This window comes from Fibroporia radiculosa (genome assembly GCF_000313525.1).
Source record: "Fibroporia radiculosa TFFH 294 genomic supercontigs, scaffold108, whole genome shotgun sequence".
In the NCBI taxonomy this organism is placed as follows: Eukaryota; Fungi; Basidiomycota; class Agaricomycetes; order Polyporales; family Fibroporiaceae; genus Fibroporia; species Fibroporia radiculosa.
The window spans coordinates 42,577-60,504 of record NW_012133172.1 but is presented as its reverse complement, the minus strand read 5'-3'; the positions used below and the strand labels follow the sequence as shown (position 1 = coordinate 60,504).

The window sequence follows — 17,928 nt, the reverse complement described above, 5'->3', positions numbered from 1 at the left end:
CGAAGACGAAGAAGCTGTACAGTCCGAGTTACAAACTCTGCAGAAAGAAGCAGTATGTGCTATTATTTCGCAGAAAATGGAGCGTATCACTGAAACAATGCAGGTTGTACCACAGGCACCTGAAGCCCCCATACAGCTGCCTTCCGCACCAACAAACGAGCCCGTCGCTTCGATACCTGAAGGTAACAATTTTTACTTGACCAAGATCTTAAAGGCTCATTCGCACACACAGAGACGGAGACAGAGACTACAGAAAGAGAGCGTATAGCAGTCGCAGCATGATACTGTACACGTTTAGCCATATATATCGTGCATATTGTAAGATATTCGTAATTGTAATCTACCATCCTTCAAAACTCCCAAATCCAATTTTCCGCTTCTTCTTCGAGTAATCTAGGATGCCAACATCGTCCTTCAATTTTGTCAGCTGCTCAGGCGCAGGCCTTTTCACACCCCCTGAGCTCAGGTATTTACCAACTCCACCGCCAACTCCAGAGCTAAAACTCTTCGCTTCAATACCTACCTTCGTGCCGAACCAGTTGATGTCATCGCCGTCCCTTTTATCAGCGGGTCTGTTGCCCGTACGTGCAGCTTCTTCCGCTTCAGCCCTTTTTGTCAACTTCTTCTGCTGGCGAATCTTGTACTCCTCAAATGGATCCTGATATCTGAATGATAAATGGAAGTGTAAACAACCAACAGTTCCCAGCAGAAGGCAAAACATACATGATAACTTCAGTAATCCTCACCGGCTTTGCTGGTCTCTCCGTCCCTGTTTTGATGGGCAGCGCTTCCAAAGCATCCAACAAATCTTCACCACCGACTAGCTTGCCGAACACAGTATGTTTCTTGTCCAAGTGTGGCGTCGCTCGGAAAGTAATGTAAAATTGAGATCTGTAAAATGATATTGTAAGCGACTGCCAACTGATCTCAACCGGAAACATACCCATTCGTTGCAGGTCCCTTATTTGCCATCGCAATAACACCACGAGAATCATGTTTTGCTGCATTTCGCATATCATGTTCGTCTCGGAATGGTGTACCCCAGCAAGATTCTCCACCAGCACCCGTACCAGTCGGGTCGCCTGTTTGGATCTAAGAAGCCCACAGTTTCAATATTTTAGGGCACAAGGCGGAGCACCAGCCTACCATAAACTCAGGAACAAGGCGATGAAATAAACAATTGTTGTACTTTCCCGCCTTCGCAAGCTGCAAGAAGTTGTAACATGTCTTCGGAGCCTGTCCAAGCTAGTTAATAACACAAACGCAACAGAAATCAACATACACCAACCTTCTCGCAATACAACTCCAAATTCAAGCTCCCTCCACTCAGGGTTGTGACAACACGAACATATGCACGACGTTTTCCCACATCCTTCTCCTTGCCCTTGCCTTTAGGCGGATTAGCAAAATCGTCAAACATAAGCTCCTCCTGCAATCACACCGTTAAACTCAGTCTTACGAGTTGGTCCTAGCAACTGACCTCGTCCCATACAAGTTGTGACGTTTTAGTTTGCGGGTCGATTGATGTTGACGTCAACGAAGCACCCGGCAGCCCAGTAGAGTAAGGCGAAATATTCCCTAGTGATGTATTTGAGCAAGCTATGTCATAGACACCAAGGTGAGCATACATGGCACTGCTTTGGCTTTCGACCCTGATGCGTCCAAGTTGGTATCTGTTGCCTTTGATCCTGTAGGCTTCGCCTTGTCCGTCGCTTTTTCTACGATTTTGCGAGGAATGACTGCAGAGGGCATTGCATGAGGATTCTGTAAAGTAATGATATCATCCCTGAGCAATACCGTTAGATGGACGTTTCAAACACTAATAAATATACGTACTTTCTGAACTTCGCATCAGCCACCAAATCACGACCGCCTTTCACGCTCTCAGCGAGGAACACATTGCCAGTTGTCGCAATGGCCACGATATGCGAATGTTCACTGAACGGTTTGAATGAGATAGGGTCGTGAATCTCTCCAGACGGCTTGCGAGAGTAGTTGAGAGTGATCAGGTCTGACGGGCTGAGTGGGCCCTGGGTGATTGGGTTGGTGTTGTTGTGTTGCCTTATCATAGTAATGTCGTTAGAACGGAGAGATGCTTATGGATAATGATCACCGACTTTAGCCATGGGATAATGTTGACAAGATCGAACACGAGGCCAGTTCCGTCAGGATTGCGAGCGCATACCGGATGATTGAAAGGTTGAAATGAGAGCGCACAACAATCAAAAGGTGTCGTTGCAGCGGGATGAGGTGCCTGGCTCTTTCTGCATGAAAACAAAAACAAAAGAAAACATGAAGGACTTGGGCCTTAACAAGGAATTAGCTCACACTTTGAATCCAGCAGAGGAAGCGGTATGTTGACCAAACATGCCGGTATGTTCGGCATGAGTGACATAGAGCTTGTCCGAATTACCGTGTCCCATGTTGAGTGAGTTGAAACGATGCGTTGTCTGCGAGAGAACTCAGTGCTACCGTCTTTAGTAGTGGATGCCGACCCCGAAATGCTGAGGTCATGCGAGACTCGATCTCGGTGACAAGCGCCTGCCTCCCCTGGCACTAAGTGCAGACATATGTGGCTCTATGTGGCTTCACTGATTTACATCCACCGCATCTCTGTCTCAATTATCCAAAAAGGGACCAGTGCATCCTAACTTCTTTTGTGTGAGTTACACTTGTGTTATTTGATGCCCTCTTCGTTGAGAGCCAAGGTGTCTTTTCAGTGTGTGCGCATTTGTTCATTTGCTTATGATACGACATGCAACGCGCGGGGCGACTGCCACACTAGACCTTGACTTCCTCGCATCTCGTATTGTCCCATGGAGGTCGTTCTCCCAGCGATCCTCTACACCACTGAAGCTGAAGGTTCTTGCGGATGATGACCAAGTCGTGCCGTCGCTACCCTCTACGTCTTCCTCCGCTGTCGATCCTGCCCGGTTGATCAGTAAACTTGATCTCCAACTACAGCAATTCCATGGTGTACGCGTCGGCAAACTCACCGATTCTCAGGTGGAACTCTTCAATCGAGCAATATTATCATTACGGGCTGCCACACAACCAGCTGATCTTCGCAAAGCATGGACAGTTTGGGGGGAGCTAAAGAAAAGACGCATGCTTCAGTTCTTTGGCCCGTCGCAGTATAATATGTGCTCAAGGATCATTCTAGCTGTGTGCGAGGATGCCGATGCACGCGATACTTGGGAACAGCTGGACAGGAACGCTGTGGAGGAGATTGCGGTTGGTGCCGCTGCCGGGGGTTCCACTGACGGGCTCAAAGCATACATGCTCTCCTCTATCAGACGGAATGATCCAGCTATCGTTCATAAACTGTACGAACGTTATCGAGCGGTCCTGGGAGAGAAGGTATCGTGGAGGGACGTTGACGATATGGAGGCCGATGAAGGAGGCAGTTTCAATGCCTCGGATTCATTTCGATTTTCTGCTGAAACACTGGTTCGAGGAGATATTCTGCTCGCTGAAGTCACCGCTCATGCCATGCAAAACGATTTCGCTGCTGCATTTCGTTCATGCTTGCAAACATCCATCCGCCTTTCTCCCCACGGTGTGAAAGGGTTCCTCGAACAACTGAACTCTGACGACCTGCGTCAAAAGGTAGCTGAATATGTTCGCCGCCTTGAAGTTGCAAGACTTGTCGCGCGTCCCGCCGCCTTCTCAAGACAGCTCGCCAATCTTACTAGAGACAACGCGTCCCTTTTGTTGGAGAAGTTGTATGCGGCCATAATAGAAGGCTTATTGGGTCATGACCCGTGGTTAACCGTGGCGAATACAGATATTGGAAGAGGCAGCTTGATTCCTATACCTGAATTCGCCTGGGCGTCATTTATCACTGGCTTCATGCGATGTCGAAGGACGGACCTCGCGGAAAAGCTGTGGGACGACATGGTCCGGTTTGGGGTGCAGCCTACTGTGGCCATGTGGACAGCTCTCATCGATGGTTATGGAGAATTGAAGGCGGTCAAACAGGTCCTCAGTACATGGGATATCATGTGCCAACAGGGTATCACACCCGACGCCATGGCATACCGTGCTCTCATACATGGGCTTTACCACGCAAACCATCCCCAGGACGCGTTTCGCGAATTTCGATTGTTTCAATCCAAAGTTTCAAAGTCACCTCTGAGTTTCCAAGAGTCTGCCGTCCGCGTCGTATACAACACAGTGCTTCACGGTCTTCTCTTCCAGTCCTTGGAGCCTGAGGCCAATGCTGTACTTGACAACATGCAAGCAAAGGGACCCAAACCTGATATTGTCACTTTCAACACATTTCTACGATACTATGCACGACAGAATCAGCTGAAGGCGTTCGCCAACGTGTTGGACACAATCGAACGCACGGGCTTGGTCGGGGATGTATTCACTTTTTCGATCGTCCTGTCAGCTCTCCTCAAAATTCGAGACGATGCTCCTCAGATCATGCTCAACCTAATGGCAAAGCACGGTGTTCAGCCAAATGCTACCACGTTGACTGCGATCATTGATCACCAGATGAGGACCCAGACAGACGATGGCTTACGATCCGCTCTACAGCTACTTACTAAGATGGAATTGAACGAAGTTCCGGATGCACAGCCGAACGATATCACTTACACAAGTATCCTATCGGGCATTCACCGCGGCAAGTGGCTTAGACGGGAAGCAGCGGAGGAATATAGACGACTTATTTGGGGCAGAATGCGGGCACGCGACATTACGCCCAAAAGGACGACATACAATATTCTCATCAAGGCCTGTCTGGAGAACTCCCAACCTGAGGGCGTGTTGGACGCGATGCGGTACTACAGGGATATGGTGAGGCGCAGGATCTCTATGAGCAATGATACGTGGTATATTATATTGCACGCTCTGGTCAGTCGGGGGGAGTGGGCGTTGGCGAACGAGTTGGTAGAGGACATCCAGCGAAGCGGGTTTACACCGGCTGGGGCACTCTTAGATCTAATGATGCGGGTAAGGAAACACATGGCTCAGAAGGCAAAGCTAGGACCAGCTGGTTACATTTAAAATACAACGCACCGTCATGTGCAGTAGCGCCGACATGTTCACCTTTGCTCCCCAAGAAAGAACGACTTGCCCAATCCAAACCTAAGGTAGCGCGCGTATGCTATCCAAATACAAAGTTAAGCCGTGCAGACGGGCTAAGGCGAGGGCGAGCGGGCATACCCCAGTAGCTCCATTTTCGGCCCAGCCACCTCCCGAGAATCGGTAGGAGGATGAAGGAGACGAGCTGCTGCAATTGAGCCATGCTCTCATTCCATTCCTGCTCAGCGATACGCTCCTCTTCTTCTATGTCGTACGAGTTATCCGAGGAAAGAGAGATGCTGTCGAGGGACGCAACCGACCGCGGCATAGCGTGGAGGTGATGTACTACTAGGAGTCGATACGTATGAACTGTGCCACAGCCGGGATCTACTTATTTGGCAATATAGCCGTTCGGCCGGGAGTCTCCAACCCACGCCGGAGCTGTTCAGCAGTGCGCTCGCCCGCTATCACTCCAGCTTTCCTTCTCCCCTCAATCTCTCCTCCAGATGCACCATGGAGGCCGCAAATTACCGCTCACGACGCAGGCTAGTGGGCCAGCCCCTACTTTACGCTATTTCCGTCTTCGCTAGCCTGGGCGTTTTCCTTGTAAGTTGCCAGCAGCGTAATTCATTGTTTTTACATGCCTCATCATATATCCCATTACCTTAGTTCGGATATGATCAAGGGTAAGTACTCCTGTGGTCATGGCCATATACCCATTTGACTGACTATCAATACCACCAGTGTCATGTCCGGAGTAATTACAGGACCGCACTTTCGGAAATTCTTCAATAGTCCGGGCGCGATTGAGGTTGGGACTATGGTGGCTGTTCTAGAGATTGGTGCCTTCAGTACGTCTCGCTCCAGACAAGTCTAATCTATGCTGATGTGTTGCCAGTCACATCCGTTGCTGCCGGGAGAGTGGGCGATTTACTTGGTCGCAGAGGGACACTCTTTGTTGGTGCCATTATTTTTGCTGTCGGCGGTGCCATCCAGACCTTCACACCCGGATTTTGGGTGATGGTAATGGGTCGGATTGTTGCCGGTTTTGGCGTTGGGCTGCTATCGTGCGTCTGTTGTCTCTTCCTACTACTTGGTCTTATTGCCGGTAATTTTACCTGTACATCAGAACCATCGTCCCTATATATCAGAGTGAAATCTCCCCACCCGATCATGTACGTGCACTGATGCTGTCGAGTTTCATTTCACCAACGTGCTTGTCCAGAGAGGCGCTCTTGCGTGCATGGAGTTCACCGGGAATATCGTCGGCTATGCGTCCTCAGTGGTATGTTGAGTTTATGATGTTGATCTTCTCCGAAACTTATTGTTTGTATGTTAGTGGATAGATTACTTCTGTTCATTCATCGATTCTGACCTTTCTTGGCGAATACCTCTCTTTATACAATGCGTAATCGGGGCCATCCTGGCAGGTGGTTCCCTCCTCATGCCCGAGAGTCCACGGTAAGCGAGGACTGTTCTGATTGATTGTACATGCCTTGGCCTCTGATAATGTCCATAAGGTGGCTTATTGACACAGACAAAGACACTGAAGGCTTGCAGGTTTTAGTCGACTTGCACGGCGGTGATCCGGACAATGAAATTGCGAATGCCGAATTCGAAGAAATCAAAGAGAGGGTTGTACTTGAGGTGAGCTATAATAATCATCACGCAAGCGTGTGTTCGTGCTCAATGGATCTCAGCGTGAGAGTGGAGAGGGCCGTTCGTACGCCGTGATGTGGCAAAGGTACAAACGTCGAGTCTTGCTTGCGATGTCCTCTCAGGCATTTGCTCAACTTGTATGTATGCGTCATTGGGTTACATCTGGAGCACTCACTCTATTTGTTCGTCCCTTAGAATGGAATAAATGGTGGGTATTTCTCCCTTCCTCAGTATCTCGTACACTAAAATCTTTTGCCATAGTAATTTCGTACTATGCTCGTAAGGCCAAATCCATGTATCATTATTGTTTGTTAATTTGTTTTGTTTATATCAGCTCGAGTATTTGAAGGTAGGATTTCCGTACTCGACGCGAAGATTAACTGATACCTCAAATAGAGGCTGGGTGGCTTGGTCGTGATGCCATTTTAATGACAGGCATAAACGCGATAATTTACGTTTTAAGTACAGTGCCGACGTGAGGATTTCTACGTCTCCCTTAAGCGAACGCTCAACGTGTCTAGATGGTATCTGGTGGACCGATTGGGCCGGCGCCCAATCCTGTTATCCGGCGCAGTGGTGGTGGGTTTTACTACGTACTTTCTAGGACTTAACATACCATCCACATGTTTTAGATGGCATTTGCTTTGGGCCTCACAGGTTGGTGGATGTACATCGACGTTCCTGAAACACCTAAGGCAGTTGTTGTCTGTGTGATTATTTTCAACGCTGCATTCGGCTTTAGGTCAGCCCTCTTTTCATGTATACTCTTCTCATCTCATATATTCATTCTGCACAGTTGGGGCCCAATCCCGTGGCTTTTGTGAGCTTGAATTAAGACCGTGTCGTTTTATTGACATTTGTACTAACGCGTCACAACAGCCCTCCAGAGATCTTGCCCCTTACTGTTCGCGCCAAAGGTGTCTCAATATCAACAGCAACGAACTGGGCTTTCAACTTCTTAGTTGGAGAAATTACTCCGTTTTTGCAAGAACATATTGAATGGCGGCTATACCCAATGCATGGATTCTTCTGTGTTTGTAGCTTTGTCGTTGGTCAGTACCGGTCAGTCTCATGTCGTGTGAGCTGCTATCTAATTCTTCTTTTTCGTTCAGTGTACTTCCGTAAGCGATGGCCTTCACGCTAGCCAATCAATATCTTACGTTTTAACAGTGTATCCTGAGACTAGAGGAGTGCCGTTGGAGGAAATGGATGCTGTATTTGGTGAAGGTAAACGGGCTTTTCCGATTAGTAGAGTGCATTCTATACTGATGATTATATCACAGATGAACTTGAGGAGCGACTGGAAAACGAAGAATCCGAGCGGGCATCTCTTGTGTCTAGACGCTCGTCGCGCAGCAGACGGTCCGGCGTATCGAGGTCGAAGCCCTCTTCGCAAGGACCAGGTGTACTGGGCAGGTTGCTCGGCCGATCAGAACGTTCGAGCTACCAGCCCATACAAGATGCTGACGAATAGGAATTGTCGAGGATGGACCATGAAGAAGTCGGGGAATGCCACAATTCTCCTATTGCCCCTAATGAAGAGATCATACATGCTTGACGAGGTATGCGGTGGTGGCGTGATAGTTGTGGCTCGTTCCTCGGCTCTTTTGTGTCTCATCCTCACCCAGTCTACGCTATCACAGTCATCTAGCCGCATTCTTCCTTTCAATGATCGTATAATTGCCTAGCCTATAAATAGTATATCAGCCCATATGGGCTTGATGGTCATATGCACATCCGTCCTATCGTATGTATGTCACAGTGTAGAGCAACATAAAACTGGCTGCGTTTATGTCACAAAACGCTTGGAGTCACATAATGATAAGTAGGTGTGAAGAAGGCTCTAAGCGCGCATCTGTGACAAGTTGTGCTACCTGTCCCGGACTCTATGAGACATTTCTCGCCGTCGACTGTCTTTGCGCGGTGTTCAGTCTATATATCTGCGCCCTCTCGATCAAGATCCTGTCGTTCATATGTCCGCGATGCTACGAAATGTGACACTGTGGGCCGGGTTATTATCTATGAGCCTCCAGACTCATATGCGGGTTCCGACGGTCGAATTACTTTCGACCATCTTGGGATCCGCGCAGAGATAGTGAAGGTGCTGAATGAGGCTTTCCCCTCAGTCAAGCATCCCACGACAACTCAACAGCTGCTTATTCGAGCCATTTTATCCAATAAAGATGTTTTGTTGAAGGATCATACTGGGACGGGGAAGTATGCCTGTACAATCTTCACGTAGTTTTGGTAACAGAATTAACCATAACTTATTGCGTCACTAGGTCTTTTGGTATACTTCTTGCCCTGCTGAACAATGCTTTCAAGGCCTCAATCCATGATGGCGGCTCAAAATCGAAGAGCAAATCGAAATCTATCACGTCACTCGTCATTGTTCCTCACCGAGATCTGGCATACCAGTTCATTCACTGGGTTGAACGTATCCACAGCTACTTGCCTCGAGCGGATCCAATTGCTTCCATCGTCCAAGCTGTCGTTCGAAATGCAGCCGATCCGCTTCCGGAGCAAATTTTGCATCTAAAGGAGCATCCACCCCGCATACTCATTGGCACGCCTCCTGCTTTACTCGATCTAATACAAGAAGATGCATCTGCACTCATATTTGACAAGCTGTCGACAGTCGTCGTAGATGAAGTGGATTATCTAGTGGAGTCCTTCCCGAGGAATATGGACAAATACGCTCGATTGAAAGCGCGAAGACAGCTGCTGAAGCATCCGAGTCTCACTCGTCAAATTCTAAACAAGATCTATTGCATTAACAAGTCAGTATCGAACAAGAAGTCACAAACAGATTCAGATCCATCTTTTCATTCGAACGTCGGTTTGGATCGGCCCCAATTAATTATGGCGAGCGCGACATTCCGTGTACCCTTGCGACATTTCGTTCTCGTGCGAAGCGGATGGTTTCCAAAGAGTCGGGATAACTTGATTCGCATTATGGGATCATCGGTCCCGGATAATTTGGTGAAACCTTCCACTGAGGACGTTGCGCGTCATTCACTTGGCGGTTCATTCATTCAGCACCATGCTCTAGTGGTTTCTGAGGATGGGAGCATAAAAAACATCACTGGTGCTGCTGATCCGCCTCAACCAGAAGATACCATGTCGTCGGATTCATCAATATCGGGTCACACCATCACAGTCAATGCAACAGCATTGTCTCCACCAGACAGCGGTATAAACGAGGACCACATGGACTTTGAGAGTATAGGCGGTGCGTGGCGTGGAGACTTCGCCGAATTTATGTCTGATTATTCTTCCGATCACCCCAGATGACATTGTTGTTGAGTCTCTTCCGTTCAAATACAATATGTTAGAGGCTGTCAGCGAGGCATTCGCGTTGGATGTGCCTCGGCTCGCTCTTCTTGTCTTGCCTGCTTCAGCGCCGCTGAGGCGAGTCGTGACTGCCCTGTGTGAGTTTGGTGTAGATGCACGCAATCTGGACATCTTTCAAGAGGAGGCTAGAAGCGGGTACCTTTCGCAAGAAACTTCCCGACCTCCGTCAGACAATCCGACACTGTTGGTTGGCACCTTAGCGTCAATACGAGGACTGGATCTTCCAGAGCTGACACACGTTTTCATCCTCGGGCTGCCTGAGGACCGTCCGGTTGATACTTACCTGCATGCTGCAGGGCGAGTGGGTCGCTTTGGGCGTGGGGGGAAGGTCATCAGTGTCTTATCAGCACGACATAAATCCAAAACAAACAAGGGCAAGTTCGGATGGAAGGATGAGCCGCAGAAGATACAGAGGATGTTCCAGATGATGGGAGTCAAGCCGATAAAACTATCACATTTCTTATAGGCACCTTCCGTGGCTTCATTATGAGCACGTTTCCGTTTTTACCTGCTGCACGAGTGTGGGATTGGAGCGGGGTCCGCAGACTACAGTCAGTCGCGACTCATGGATGCTCCAGTGCACGAGGTAGCGGCAGGGTAGCGACAAAAACATCATGTACATATGTTGGCTCAGCAGAGGACTATGCGGTGCTATTTGTTGGGAGTGAAAGACATGTGTGCGGGTGTACTACTTAGAAGGCTTGCGTGAGGAAGGTGGTGCCGATAAGTGTGACAGGATCACGTAGCGCCTTGCGTGGGGAAGCGTCCAGCCGCCACCAGTGTGCGGACTCGAGAGCCTCTGATGAATCTTGTCCGCGTCCACTGCCTGCCCACTCCCTTCCTTTCCCTTTCCCTCCTTCCCTCCTCTCCCAGCGGGCTCCTTTCCGGCTCGTCATGGTAGCCGTCATCCCCTCCCGCTGGTTCTCCGCCCTCTGGCCGTGCCTCCTCGTAGTCGTCTGTCTCTCGTCAGCTGCCTCGGCTGCCTCGCCGACCTCCACCTCGCCGACCTCTTCCTCTACCACAGCCAATTCGACGGTCACCCCCGCCCCCACCTCGTATTCCCTGGCGACAAGCTATGTTACGATCGCTACGACCATTCTCTCCAACAACCAGAACATCTCCGTATCTACCGTTCTGCCTGTCGTTTACAATGCGACCGTCACCTCAAATACAACCGCTAATGCCTCGCAGACGACCAACGGTACCACAGCCTCTGGGAGTGCAACTCCCACCCCGATCGTCTTGGACACGACGATAGACCCCGCTTTCGGCGTACTGGGAGCGTTGCTCATATTAACAGGTTTGCCCTGCGTCTTCCTTGGACACAAGAATCGCTGGACTTCGTTCTTTCTCATTGGCGTGTATTCGTTCGCTTTGGTTTGTCTTGTCCTTATCCTGCGATTCGGCGTCCTTGAAGCCGTTAATCCTCCAAGCAAGACCGTCCGCGGTTTGTTCGTCCTAGCTTGCGGCGTCGCCGGAATAGCAGGAGGAGGGATTGCAATATTCTTTTGGCAGGCTACAAAGTTTTTCATCGGCGCTTGGGGCGGGTTCGTGGTTGCCTTGTGGATACAATGCTTCAAAGCAGGCGGGCTGATATCACCGATTGGCTTCCGGTGGATTTTGTACATAAGTACGTGTGTTTCATGAGACTTCAATCATCAACTGACCTCTGCGTGAAGTTGTCGCTGCAATCGGTTTTATACTGTGCACAATTCCGAAGATCCACTATCATATTCTGTTACTGTCAACCGCTTTTGTGGGCGCTACTTCATTGATCTTGGGCATTGACTGTTATACAACTGGAGGGCTGAAGGAGGTGAGTGTGATCTCGGCAGTCTTACTATGAGCGCGCTCACGTTGACTTGGCGTTAGTTCTATATGTGGAATCTCGGCTTCACTTCGTTGTTCCCCAAATACACAGACAACGGTATCAAATTTCCAATCACTCAAACGATGGAAATCGAGCTTGGTCTTATGGGTGCAGTCTCCCTCATGGGTATCGCTGTTCAGTTCCAGGTGTTCAACGTACTCCGACGCAAATTAAAGGAAATTCAGGCGCAGACTCGGCAACAAGACGAGGAAGCTGAGAAGCGTGCCGCGCTTGGTCTCGCCGATATGGTGCGTGAGAAGGAGGAATGGGAACGTGACCATCCTACACTCCTAAAGCATGGCCGCAAGGAGAGTGGATTTTCGTCGCTGATGAAGGATGGAAAAGATGGAGACAGGCTGACGCCCTCTACGGATGATCATCGAGCGTCTACGCTGATCGACACGCCTCGCGAGAGGTATCAGTCTGGTGTCTCAGACTTCCTTGCCGCGGCTCGTCCATCGGAGGACATGAATCGATCCGTAACCAAGCTCTTGCAGAGCCCTGGGGCATTACCGGTACTCGATCTGGGTACTGATATTGAGACTGACGTTCCCCAGGGTTACATTGCCGATTCAGACGATTCTAAGGTAGCAAAATCCGGCAAAGGTAGCAGGGAGAAAGGTCGTAGTACGGCGGAGATGGAAGATATCAAGCGCAAGGAGGAGCTTTTGGCCGAAATACAAACTATCCGTCGGTCAATCGAAGTTCTCAAGTCTGAGACACCAGATCCATCTAGCTCCTCGAATTCCCGTCACCCATCGTTCACTTCCCGGCGTACTTTGAGTTATGAGCTTGGAGCACTCAGTCCTGCCCCTCAGTCTCACTTACGTCCTCCGAGGCAGATGGATCCTCGTGCGCGAGTGCAATCTATGGACATGTCGAATTTGTCACGATTGTCGGATATTGGGGCGTCCATCGGAAGGCCAACCAGTGCACCATTGCGTGACGATGACTGGGACTCGTATGTCCGCGATCGCAAGTTATTACAGCCGCCTTCCGGCGTCACAGCTCCCATCCCGACGACACCCATCAGCCCATCCAGCGTCCCAGTGTCTCCTGCTATTGAGGAAGCTCTGAAACAGCGTCAGCTCCTTGAAAGTGCGATTACCAACGGAGCACCGCCGGAGGTTTCTCCCCGAAGCATGCGTGATGCACTCCCTGTGCAGAAGGTTTCTTCAGGCAGCATACCCGCTGTACTGCGACCGCCCCAACACACTCGGTCCCAATCACATGGAGGCCTTCCGGTCACAATTCTCCCTCCCCGCAAATTGACTGCATCGCCTACACCAGAGGAGCCTGAGGTGACGCCGTGGACCACACGGACCTATGAGGAGCTCGTTGAGCGGCACCGCGAGAAGATGAAAGAACTCCAGAGCCCATTGACGCGTGCTGAGCAGGAACAGGTCCAAATTCAGGAGGCGAAGAGTCGATGGGAGAGGGCCAGGCAGGCGGAGAAGCAGGCCGTGGCCAAGAGGCAAGCCGAGAAAGCCGCCGCGTATAGTAAGGAGGAGGGGAAGCACCACAAGACGAGTGATCAACAGGATTCGTCAAAGAGGAAGTCGAGGACGCTGCTTGACCAGAATGGCAAAGATAGCAGCCACCCACCTTCCCGACCACTTAGCGCGAATGTCCTTGCGTCTGTGCCCGGAACGACATCGTCGAAACGTATGTCGATGTTAAAGGTCGAAGACTGGCAAAAGCATCAACAAGACGTTGAGATGGGCTTCCGTCCCGATGAACAGCGACGCTCCTCGAGATCTAATCGTCCTTCTGACGTTCCCTTCCCAGAGACGCACGGCCGGCCTGTGGATAGTCGGGACAAACGACGAATGTCTCATCGCGGGGCTCTTCCGCGTAATGATTGACTGTAGATATGATCTGGTATCACGTCGACTTGGCCCGACTGACCTTGTACTCTAGGACCATAATGGACGTGTTTTTATTTGTATTCGTTTCTTCGTTCACTTGACTTCATGGACACGAACTTTTGCATATGGACTTTTACCGTACACCCAGCATTGCGCATCATATGTTATGCCATCACACTGTTTTGGTCTCTGCATATGATCTAATTCACGCTTTTTACAACAAGAGGATAAGTCATAGCGCGGAGGCAAAGTCCCGATGGATCTGATCTAGGAGTGTTGATCGGGGTGACAACTAAACTAGGCTGAGCCTACCTCAGCCCAGCCTAACTTGCTCCGCATTATAAGTCGGGTCGTCTCGCCCAGACGCACATTCTCTCTGCAACCATGTCTATCGCCCACTCAAAGTCCGCCTCCAGCCTCCCTAGCCTCTCCCAGCCCAAAACACCCCGCCCGGCACTGCCGCGCGTACGCAGTGCCATTGTACAATCGCCATCCTCGCCAGTCTCTGTCTATGCTCTTCGTGGCGACAGGAATGAGGATCCATTCAGCCTGTCCGACTTTTTCCCTTCAGACCTCATGGGCTCCGAGCACGACAGGGGTCGGGAATGGGCCTGGCTGCAGACTCGCCGCATTCATCGCGATGAGGAGCTCTCGGACGACCTTCCTTCGCCGGCCGACGAAACCGAATGGCTCCCTCCCACTCCACCCAGCCTCGTCGCCGGAGACTTTACTGACGACGAAACTAGAGAATGTATCCGTCGCGAGGACAAGTTGGGCATTCTCACGTTGGGTATGTTGCCGCGCTGATCCTGGTAGTTGGTTGCGACTGAATACTGCGCTTCAGGACATCCCCTGGCTATAAAATATATGGACTCTGTCTTGCAGAGCGACCATATGCTCTCGCCTTACGCGGAAGATGGTCCGACGGACTACGAGGGTCTGTACCGGTCCTTGTCTGCTCTGCGCGAGGCCACCCACGGCACCCCGCGCGTGTCTGAAGTCAAGAACGCGTCGGTGGCCGAGCTCTTTTGCCCCCGAGCAGAATATGACGAAGTAGGGCATGGTGTGCAGGGATCATTGGTGTATCGTGGGCTATGGAGGGCTTTCGAGCTCCTAGATACACAAATATAAACGTTCTTGTATCTTCCCAGTGGCACGGGCGCCAGGATCTGTGAGCGCCGTAGAGCGGGCGCCGAGAAGCCGAGGGACCCCGTGCACTGGGCACCCGGACAAGTTCACGGGGTCGTTGCGGTTCCTATATAACCAACATGCGTGGGTAAAATGCTATTTTCTTCCCACTCCCACAGGGGACATTTCCCACAGCTCCTGCTGTAGGCTCATAGACTCTAATCAGCCATGCGAACTATTGTGCCATTTGCCTCGGATCCCCTTCACCTTCAGATGGTGTCTGCGACACCTGCGGGCATTCACGACCACCTTGCTCTTCCAATGCACCCTCAGGAGTCTGTGTCGCGTTCGGCGTCGCCCCAGCAATCTGACATAGGCATACTCGTAAAGTGTCCTCCCGTGTGGCCTCTTCCATCTATCCTAACGCGTTCCAGGTCCCGGGACATGCACCTGGGGCCCACCAGACGTCTGCCGGAAATTCGCAATCTCTGGACACGAGTGCGACCGACCATACTATACAATCTATCTTGGAGGCTGCTAAACAAGCGTCAGTCGCGAATAACGGACCATCCTTGTCGTGGAATACTATTTCACCACATCAGGATCCTGTAGCAAGTCAGACGATGTCACCGGTGGTGAATCAGGTATGCAGGGTGCACTGTCTAGAGAATACCACTCATTGCGACCCAGCGCTCGAGCACGAAACGGAAGCTCGACGACTCAGAAGCAGGGGACACACACAACAAAATTAGACGCGTCGTTCGTGACCACGTATCGCAAGATCCAGCGCGTGTCATGCCCATGACCACAGTTATCTGCCTACACGCGGCTGTCGCCCAAAAGTCGTACGGTAGCGAAAAGCGTTTCCTTTGTCCCCCCCCGGTTGTTCACATAGAGGGACCTGTCTGGAACATGAAGCAACAGCATCTTGCGATGGCGGTGGTTACTGAGTCTGGAGAACGTACTTTCGAGCAAAAGGCGCCACTGGATCAGAGTCTCAACGCGAGCTTCAAGTTTCTGCATGTTTCTGGTACTGCTAAGACGAAGAGTTTCCAGCTCGCTCTTGACATAGCAGAACCTCCACCACCTTCTGCAGATGGGTCCGAGACAGGCAGCGGACGTGTGTGGGCGTCATTCGATTCCGCACCTGTAACGATCATCTCGAAGCCTTCGAAGAAGACAGCAAAGACGCGTAGCATTTCCTCTTGCATCTTAGCAGGTGGTCCGGTGTCATTATTTAATCGCATCAATTCGCAAACTGTACGCACCAAATACATGACCATTGATCATGGTCAGATGTGTGCTAGCAACATTGCTTGGTCTGCTTTCAATGTGGACGTCAGGAGCCGACCTCAAATCGCTAACGAGGAATCCCCTCTCTGTGAGTTGACACGTGACCCTGGAATTTCCCCAGTGATTAGTACTCACGACATCTGCTGTTAGCCGGACCTGGTCCACAGACGGTGCTGTACGGTAGCAAGATTATTCTAAGGGACACTGTCACCGGCATATCTGCCCCAGAACTTATCATCCGCAAAGTCGACAAGGGTAGGATATCCATCGAAGATGGGGGCCCCGTCAGTCAAATGCAGAAGATCGCCCTTCAGAGGATTAACCCAGATGGTAGTCGACACTACCTATCTGCGGCAGGGCCAGTTCCAGGCACTCCTGGCGCCATTATTCCTCCTACTCCTGGATTGTCGAGCCAAGCTGGATCGCATCCACTGCTGTTCCAGGCGCCTCGTGTAAGAGAGGAAGTCAAGGATGGTCAGAGCACTATCACCGATGAAGTGGATGACTACCTTTGTTGGACGATCGTCGGCATCTGTACGTCAAATTTTGGGTATCAGTCGTGAAGGACAATGCTTACATCATGTGCCGTTTCTAGCAAAGTTTCAGTACACATTTTTTGATGCATTTGGTCAGAATAATCGGATCCCGGACCTCCCTATCACACCATTTCCTACATTGTTCACAGTCCCTGTCCAGCGATTCGCTAGTGAACACGATCTGCTAGAGCTGACTGCTGCAAACTTTTTCTACGAGAACCCGGCGACTGGAACAGTGGACCCCCTTGATGTCTATATAGGCCCCCTAGGTCCGCTGCGGATACGCGTTTTCCAAGCTGCACCAGTGCCCCTTGGTACGATGGCGGCGCAGCCTTTCATCGCGAACGTTCAGACCGAAGGACAACTCAGGTTTGTCTCTACTGCGGGCACGCTGGTGTCGTCGGCGCCTCATAACCCAATCCACGGGCCATTGCACACCGTCGTGATTGTGGAGATGCCTCCAAAAGACGAAGTGTTGAAAGCTATGGAGGAGAGCGCTTTGCCAACTGGCGAGGAGACCAGGAGTTCTCCCGGGGGGCGGACTTTGCCTAGGGAACAACGAATACAGGGACGACCTTTGCCTTTGCTATTCATACGTGCCTACGATGGCATCGGATACCACTCGGGACGATTGATTGCTTGTGAGTATTTATTCAAGGACATGGATCTAAGTGCTGGTGCGTCCGGCAATGGTGGCAACAGAGATTGGATAGCAGAACAGGCGGCGCGGGCGGCAGAGAACAGCCTGAATAACTGGACATATAAAGTGATCTGAAGGGACAATGGACATTTTTGGAGTACCAATATTGTATAGTATGAGAGTGACGAATGAATTTGTTCTGTGCTCGGTTCTTTGCAACGTGTGTGGAGAGAAAGGGCTTCCTGTGCGATCGCGTCTTGGTCGAGAGCAAGCGCGGCCTGGCACATCGCGCAGGTGCTCTTCGCTGGTAAATTTAGGACCCGGTGAACAAGGATTTCTAACGCGGCGAATGGTAAATACGTCACGGATGAACGATTAGTTCCGGATCTGAAATCGATAAGTCGTTGCCCGATTCGACCGCCGTACGTTTTTCTTCGGCGCCGCATTCACAAGTCCATCGCAGCCTTGCTCCCGTCCTTGATTTCAGCCCACCGCTCTCTCGTATCTGCATTCGCCCAGTTCAGTCCCGCGTGTACGTCTTTCCTG

General features: G+C 50.8%; 8 protein-coding genes across 8 annotated transcripts; 6 read left to right on the top strand and 2 right to left on the bottom strand.

Annotated features, from left to right (window-relative positions):
* Positions 1-340: 340 nt before the first annotated feature.
* Positions 341-2,423, bottom strand: FIBRA_00298 (uncharacterized protein; the record flags this gene model as incomplete). Its single annotated transcript, XM_012322197.1, has 10 exons — positions 341-665; positions 724-891; positions 944-1,092; positions 1,147-1,236; positions 1,289-1,429; positions 1,481-1,578; positions 1,629-1,786; positions 1,837-2,061; positions 2,118-2,264; positions 2,329-2,423. The coding sequence occupies 10 exons, from the start codon at positions 2,421-2,423 to the stop codon at positions 341-343; spliced, it is 1,596 nt and encodes a 531-aa protein (XP_012177587.1).
* A 322-nt stretch (positions 2,424-2,745) lies between these two features.
* FIBRA_00297 (uncharacterized protein) lies at positions 2,746-5,016 on the top strand (the record flags this gene model as incomplete). The annotated part of the gene is made up of 1 exon (XM_012322196.1): positions 2,746-5,016. One exon carries the CDS (start codon positions 2,746-2,748, stop codon positions 5,014-5,016), a length of 2,271 nt encoding a protein of 756 aa, XP_012177586.1.
* A 38-nt stretch (positions 5,017-5,054) lies between these two features.
* FIBRA_00296 (uncharacterized protein) lies at positions 5,055-5,362 on the bottom strand (the record flags this gene model as incomplete). Its single annotated transcript, XM_012322195.1, has 2 exons — positions 5,055-5,116; positions 5,176-5,362. The coding sequence occupies 2 exons, from the start codon at positions 5,360-5,362 to the stop codon at positions 5,055-5,057; spliced, it is 249 nt and encodes an 82-aa protein (XP_012177585.1).
* A 185-nt stretch (positions 5,363-5,547) lies between these two features.
* On the top strand, positions 5,548-8,167 carry FIBRA_00295 (uncharacterized protein; the record flags this gene model as incomplete). The annotated part of the gene is made up of 20 exons (XM_012322194.1): positions 5,548-5,640; positions 5,704-5,720; positions 5,779-5,885; positions 5,933-6,101; positions 6,164-6,209; positions 6,260-6,319; positions 6,374-6,495; positions 6,555-6,681; positions 6,735-6,830; positions 6,889-6,901; positions 6,955-6,972; positions 7,028-7,042; positions 7,090-7,168; positions 7,215-7,272; positions 7,326-7,435; positions 7,490-7,513; positions 7,573-7,745; positions 7,806-7,814; positions 7,864-7,920; positions 7,977-8,167. 20 exons carry the CDS (start codon positions 5,548-5,550, stop codon positions 8,165-8,167), a joined length of 1,584 nt encoding a protein of 527 aa, XP_012177584.1.
* Positions 8,168-8,581: 414 nt separating this feature from the next.
* Positions 8,582-10,513, top strand: FIBRA_00294 (uncharacterized protein; the record flags this gene model as incomplete). The annotated part of the gene is made up of 3 exons (XM_012322193.1): positions 8,582-8,910; positions 8,976-9,925; positions 9,984-10,513. 3 exons carry the CDS (start codon positions 8,582-8,584, stop codon positions 10,511-10,513), a joined length of 1,809 nt encoding a protein of 602 aa, XP_012177583.1.
* A 428-nt stretch (positions 10,514-10,941) lies between these two features.
* FIBRA_00293 (uncharacterized protein) lies at positions 10,942-13,782 on the top strand (the record flags this gene model as incomplete). The annotated part of the gene is made up of 3 exons (XM_012322192.1): positions 10,942-11,677; positions 11,727-11,863; positions 11,920-13,782. The coding sequence occupies 3 exons, from the start codon at positions 10,942-10,944 to the stop codon at positions 13,780-13,782; spliced, it is 2,736 nt and encodes a 911-aa protein (XP_012177582.1).
* Positions 13,783-14,169: 387 nt separating this feature from the next.
* On the top strand, positions 14,170-14,916 carry FIBRA_00292 (uncharacterized protein; the record flags this gene model as incomplete). The annotated part of the gene is made up of 2 exons (XM_012322191.1): positions 14,170-14,575; positions 14,630-14,916. 2 exons carry the CDS (start codon positions 14,170-14,172, stop codon positions 14,914-14,916), a joined length of 693 nt encoding a protein of 230 aa, XP_012177581.1.
* A 225-nt stretch (positions 14,917-15,141) lies between these two features.
* Positions 15,142-17,517, top strand: FIBRA_00291 (uncharacterized protein; the record flags this gene model as incomplete). Its single annotated transcript, XM_012322190.1, has 5 exons — positions 15,142-15,297; positions 15,348-15,557; positions 15,604-16,294; positions 16,357-16,740; positions 16,802-17,517. 5 exons carry the CDS (start codon positions 15,142-15,144, stop codon positions 17,515-17,517), a joined length of 2,157 nt encoding a protein of 718 aa, XP_012177580.1.
* Between the last annotated feature and the right edge of the window lie 411 nt (positions 17,518-17,928).